We start from the raw sequence: 6825 nt of genomic DNA, 5'->3' as shown, positions 1-6825 counted from the left end.
GTGCCTCTTGCAACCTTCACTCCCGTTTTAGAGAAAACGATTTTAGAAAACGGGTTTGGAGAAAAGGTTTCCGCAAACAGTTTGATTGTAAGAATAGAGAAGAGAAAGATTGTAGTAGGCTAGAAAGCAATAAGCAACAACAGCTTTATAACATACTACTCCGGATATGGGGAAGTGATGGTTAGTCTTATCCCCATATAGTGCATTCTGAACAAAAACACATCCGCTACCCTTGCATATGGAAATTGGCGAGCGATCACTCACTAAGAAAAGTACATATAAACCTAACTACCTAGCAAAAGGAAATACATAGGATGAAAGCATAGTAAAAAGAGGTGGAGGCGGTCATGCTAGGATGAAAGCATAGTAAAAAGAGGTGGAGGCGGTCATGCGGCTATGGGCAACACGCCTTGGACACGCATGACCGTGATACCCAACGCCCTCTTTTAAACCACCATATATAAATTCTTCTCTATAAATAGACAATTTCAGGTATTTGAAATTACTTACCAACAAGCTTCTTCAAGAGATCTAACTTCCTCCCTGAAATCAACCCACTCTCACAACCCCAGTTGAACTAAACATTGACCGTAACAACTTTCCCTTCTTCCCCTTCTCCTTCGATTCACCTACACAGAGGTCTTCCTTTTCTTTCTCAGCTACCGTAACAAACTTCGCAAACCTTCCCCCTTTAGCCTCTATCTCAAGTATTTTATAGACAAGGATAAGTCTTAACTCTCCTCGCAACTCCTCCGTCTGCCAGCTCCTACTTGGGCTCATTGCCAATCTCTCCTTTTCTAAATTGCAACTGCCAGCATCAAATTTAGTTATCTTTATTAATAACCTTCTCCTCACTATTCTCCATATATCTATTTTAGCTTTCAATTAAATTTTTCTTTTAAACTTTAAATTTTGAAGGTATCTAATTTTTTTTTTTTTTTTATCTTTTCTTTTCTTAAATTCTAAATTAATTCAACTTCAAACTTAATAGATTTTAAATTCTCCTTTCCCAATACCTTAATTCCAAATTTTAAATTTGGTTTGTTAAAAAATAAGAGAGGAAGTTGTTACATTCAACCTCTTTCAAGAGTGAATTCTTGCTCTACACACGTTCTTACGAATAAGAGTGACCTAAAGACCAGTCTTTAGAGGAATTCTTGTTCTTGGAGAGTTTCTAGATATACTTGTGGGATTTCTTCCCAGGAATGAATGTTGTTTAATCTTGAGGCTTCCTTCCATTTATATAGGGCAAAGACGTTGAAGGAGGCCGAATTCCATGCCTTGAAGGTCCTTGGTGGTCTCGGAGCTGAAAAATGACTAAAGACCAAAAAACCAGCAAGGTTGAACAATTAGGGTGCAATTTGACTTGGCCAAGGGCACATCAATCACTTTCCCAAAAGTGATAAAAAAAAAAAAAAAAAAAAAAAAAAAAAAAAAAAAAAAAAAATTGTAAAAACTCATGAAATTGGTTCAAAACAGCCAAAACTAACATAAAGCAGCTGAATGACATGTATTTACTCCTTTTAGATCATTTTGGGGTCAAAACATCATATGAAGTGGATCTTTTGCATGCAAAAAGTAATAAAATAGATAGTAAAAATATGCACCTTTTGACATTTATCACTGCTCCTTCCACAGTGGATGTAAGCACATTGTTGGCCAAACCACTTTAATCCTTTGTGTATCTTCTTCTTCGTTTTTATCTTCTCTTAAGTTCTCGAGTTTGTACCTGCTAGAATACAGAGTTTCTATTCTGTTGAAGGATTTCTTCTTTGTTCTTCTTGCTTGCAAACAAATTGGTATTTTCCTTCTGTAACTTACATGTGAGATTTGGGGGGGTTTTGTTGAAACATGTGGATTGGGTGTTATGCATTTATCCGGCCACATGGTGAAACCCAACAAAATCGAAGTTTTATCGAAATGAAAATTCTCACAATAGAAACAACTAAATCGTTATAATTTGAAATTACAAAGAAACCTGATAAAGAAACCTGATAAGTTTGAAAATACATTGTTGTGTACTATATTTATGAGATGTTTAAAGCTATGAAAACAAAATCAACAGTTATGTATACTAAAGTATAGAGACAAATCATCAGGCAATGCAGGTTATAAAATGCTTGATTCATCTTTTCCTCCAATAAAGCCATAAGCTAAAACACCTCTTGTTATATACCATTACATAACTAAAAGGCTATTTACAGAGTGGTTTGTTGGCTTTGATATGTCCGTTTTTGAAAGCCAAAGTAAGCAACAACAACATTAAGAGGCAAAAGAAAAAGAAGCAAATTCTGATTTACAGTTCCTAAAATACAAAGATCACAAATCTTTACACAGATGTCAGGGAATGTGTTCACACTTGCTCATATATTGCAAAAGTGAGGTTGCTTTTCTCTGGGCTCTACTTGTCCCACATCTTGTGAGCTCTACCAAATGTTCATATACACCAAATTGCAGGGCAATCAAAATGGAAGGCGAATGGTTTCGTCCCAGCTCGAGAAGTAACGATGTAGCACATTCCTTGTTCTTCGGAGTCCCGTTTATTATGATGTTGACTAGAATTTCGATGAAAGAGTTATTTCCAATCTCGGATCGTCCCTCGGGATGTGATGCAAGGAGTAACAAGATTGATAAAGCTTCATCAACCATTCCTAAGTTCTTATCCTCCAGCAAAGAGAGAAGTGGTGGTATGATACCAGCTTTAATGGCTCGGGACTTGTTTGTTTGATTCAGTGACAGGTTAAAGAGTGCAGTTGCAGCATCTTTCTTCCCTCGGATTGTACCGTCTCGAAGAAGTAATACTAACGGCGGAATTCCCTTTAGAGATCCAATCAGAACCTTATTTTCATCTAACATTGACAAGCTAAACAGGGCAGCAGCAGAATTCTCCTTAGCCTCCTCTGTTCCATGTTGCAGGATTTCTATGATAGCAGGAATGGCTCCTTCTCTCGCTATGAGTCTTTTATTCGCATCGTCAATAGACAAGTTTAATAGAGCAGTCACCGTGTGTTCTTGGAAATTGAGATCTGGGTAGGAGAGGAGCTTAACCAACGGAGGGATGACTCCGCTATTCGCGATCCAAACTCTGTTCTCAGGGTTCTCCTTCGAAAGGACACGGATCTTGATGATAGCCTCTCTCTGGACATCCAACTGGCTCGATGATAGATTGTGGACTAAAGAGGAGATTTCTCGAGCGAGATCGGGTGGAGTGTCTCCCATTCCAGCAACAACTTCCTTCTTCGGCAAATCATAGTTATTATTTTGACACCACTGCAAAATGAGGTTCTTGAGGGCATAATTTGGAGCTAGTGACAAATGCACTAATGTTTGTCCAGTTTTCGGGCAGGTCCGGTGGTTAGAATTCAACCATTTCTGTATACTTTCTCGGTCATAAGTCTGTGAAGAGACGAGGATAACCCGCTCAGTTTACAAATTATTGGCAGAGTTTTGTAGTAGTAACACTCTGAAAACATAAGATTGTAATCTCAATGTCAAGCAAGCAGGTTTTATTTCGAGCTCAAGATAAGTAACTTTCAGCTGCTACTGAATTTCAAATTTAAAACGTCTGATGTTTGTGAAAGAAAACACTAATTTTCCCATCAAAATCAAAGATCTAACCAATCAAACCCATGCAAAATTTGAAATGGAGATATATATCATGTGTAACTTCATATACTATCGTGAATAACAAAATTAAAGCATCCATCACAACATTTCATAGAATATCAAGACTGCTCTAGCATGTAGCATATAACAATATCAAGCAAATAATGCAAAAATATTTGTCGAGTAAATGTCAGGATTTTTCAAGTTACCTGCCCAGTAGCCACAATGACAGGATCCGTCATGACTTCTAAGGTAATGGGGCAGAGGAATTCATGAGGGATTATTGTAGACTGACAACGTTGCAGCCGTTGCAGACATTTTGACACAACAGGACCATCAGGAGCAACAGTATTGTCCATACCTGCAATTTGTTTAAACTTGCCTAGAAGCTCTATAATTTGCTGGAGATTTTCAGAATTTGGCACACCTCTACGTCTAACTAATTTTTGTACAGCTATGGTTTCTGCTTCCAAATCTGCAATTTTACGTAGTTCCAATTTGTTTGCCAATCTTTCAAGTATAACAGGGTCAGCATTTCTCTCATCGTTTTTAGAAAATACAACCATCATGTCCATTGCTAGTTCCATGTCTTGTGTATCTTTCCTACACTTTGCTCTTTTGAGTTGGGTCGACATGAGCTCAACCTGAATGAACAAGTTAATATATAAATAAGTACTTGGAAATGACGAAATGAAGCTAGATCAGTTAACTTCAACCTGCATTGCGTTTCTCAATAAACTTTCAATCCATTGGTGAACTAGTAAATTTTCAAATTCTAGAAAATAATCACACTCTTGCACATAGTTTTATCTGTAGTAGATACACTTTCAATCTGCACTTAACATTTAACTTGGATGGTAAAAATTAACCTTAGTAACCTTCTCCCTAATGGACATAGGCACTCTTGGGCAGGTAACACGTATGATACTCAACAGAAAATACAATATACAAAGCTCTTGGAAGAATTTGAGTGCAAAAATGTTGAAAAACGTATATGACTAAATGTAGGATAATAATGACCCCATTTCCCTGAAAACATGAACTATTTTAGTCATTTGCTCTACGTTTGAAAGTTCATGTATATTGTATTCTGTTCAAAATAACTCATGCATAGCACAAGACTCATGATAACTTCATCATTAAATAGGTCTAGATTAGAGCTAATTTTTAGTCCATCAAGAACAAAGATTCTAAACATCTTAGTTGTAATATAAGGATCAAAAGTTCCACTTTCAGAGGTAATAAACTAAGAAAACTAAACGTATTCCGATTTCAATCGCATCATTGAGAGAGAAAACTAAGAGTCTGTTTGGAATGACTTTCCATGTGCTTAAAAATAGTACAAAATAAGTGTTTTTAGGACTTAGAAAGTCATTCCAAACATGTTTGAGAACAATCAAAGGTTTATGAGAGGCGTTTCGGGGAACATTGGAAAAACAAAACACATCATGAGACCTAAATAAGAGAATATCATCATAGAGAGTCACTGAACAAACAACCAATCAATCAAAAGTCTCGTAAGGTGAAAAGGTGAAGAAATCTACTTGCTCTTTCAATTCAACTGAGACTCCAAGCTCATCATAAGGTATGCCATCAAGGGCCTCCTTCAACTTGTCATAAACACCATGAAACCTTGCCATCACAGCCTCATTCTCAAATGCCTAAACCAAACAAACACTCATACAATCAATCAATCAATAAATCAGCAAATTAAATAGAAGTGGATCATAACCAAACTAAAAAACAAAACAAAACAAAAAACTAACCAGGTAAATCTTACTCCCATTGTGGCAATTCTTCAGTAACCTTTTGGCCAAAACAAGAGCCTCTTTCAAATTAGCAATATGAGAAATCAAAGCCTCAGCTGGAACCATATCATGAAGGTCCCTAATCTCCTCCAACAAAGGGACAAGCATCTTCAACCTCCTAACCAAATTCAAACACTCTTTGGATTGCGTCTTTCGAAACCCAGAAAAAGCCCCAATAGCTTCAATTAATTCATGGGCTTCCTTTAAATCTTTAGTCACATCTCGACTTTCTTGTGGAACCCCATTAGAAATGGAGGAACATGGACTCAAACCATTTGATCCATAATGTTTCTCCATAACCCACTTCTTCTTGTCCGTCTTCGTCTTCTTCTTCTTCTTCTTCTTCTTCTTCTTCTTCTTCTTCTTCTTCTATCCCTTTGGGAGTTTGATTGGAATTTCTAAAGTGGGTGTGGGGAAATTGATTTAAAGAGAGCAAAAAAGAAGAAAAAGTAACGGTGGTGTAGAAACTGAATTGTAATATACTAGTGGACAAAGCGGCATTCGCGGGTTTTATGGTTTTGATGTGGTTGTTGCCATAAGGAGCCAATTATTTCAACAAAATTGGTGTCTTCCAAGCCTATCTCACGCGTGTTCATACCCAAAATAACATTTCTTCCGAATTTCCCTCTATTATATATATTCAATAAATTAAAATTATCTTCATTTAACTCCTACGTATTACAGTTTGGATATTTCTTCTTTCTTTCTTTCTCTCTCTTTTTTTTTTTTTTTTTCAAATTTTGAAAAGACAGTATGGATATAACTGAACTTAAGAAATTTTGATTTTATATATATTTGTATTAACATTCAGTTGGCTGTGTAAGTGTGTGTGTGAGAGCTGAATAAAAATTATAAAAAAAAAAAAAAAAAAAAAAAACCCATACTGTTTTTCTTTTAATTACTGGAAATTTATTGAAGACGGAAAATAACAGACTAAACTTTATATATATAATACTTGGGATGCGCTCAATCTTCATGCATGCACGCTCTAATACAAAGAAAAAATTATGGATGGTTGTAAATATAGACATTAGAATCAAAATATTAGCAAATATAATATAATGTAAAAAAAATTATAAATATGGCCAAATTTTAATAGTCTATCAGTGAGACCATATTATTGGTAGAGTCTATTAATGATAGACCATATCACTTGGAAGAGTCTATCGCTGATAGATTTATCTATATTTGCAATTTTTTTTAAATGATGTTATATACTTGTTATTATTCCTAAAAATACTACCAATTACAATTACCCAAAAAACTATATAATAAAAGAAGCGTTCATCTCATTGCAAAGATAGATGTAACTCGAGATGTATCCAAATTTTTTTTATATATACCTTTACTTTAACCCTTTTATCTTTTCAATAATCGCTAAGTCTTAGGTGTTGTTTTTATTTGGTCTCTA

The 6825-nt window shown here is 35.5% G+C and overlaps 1 protein-coding gene across 1 annotated transcript; it reads right to left on the bottom strand.

The window, feature by feature from the left end:
- Window positions 1-2109: 2109 nt before the first annotated feature.
- On the bottom strand, window positions 2110-6052 carry PUB15 (Plant U-Box 15). Its single transcript, XM_039024294.2, has 4 exons — window positions 5373-6052; window positions 5151-5267; window positions 3816-4250; window positions 2110-3396 (listed from the first exon to the last, which is right to left on the bottom strand). Exons 1-4 carry the CDS (start codon window positions 5709-5711, stop codon window positions 2341-2343), a joined length of 1947 nt encoding a protein of 648 aa, XP_038880222.1. The 5' UTR covers window positions 5712-6052; the 3' UTR covers window positions 2110-2340.
- Between the last annotated feature and the right edge of the window lie 773 nt (window positions 6053-6825).

This window comes from Benincasa hispida, chromosome 10 (assembly GCF_027475165.1).
Source record: "Benincasa hispida cultivar pf3 chromosome 10, pf3_genome.v1.1, whole genome shotgun sequence".
Lineage (NCBI taxonomy): Eukaryota > Viridiplantae > Streptophyta > Magnoliopsida > Cucurbitales > Cucurbitaceae > Benincasa > Benincasa hispida.
This window is presented reverse-complemented; position numbering and strand designations above follow the sequence as displayed.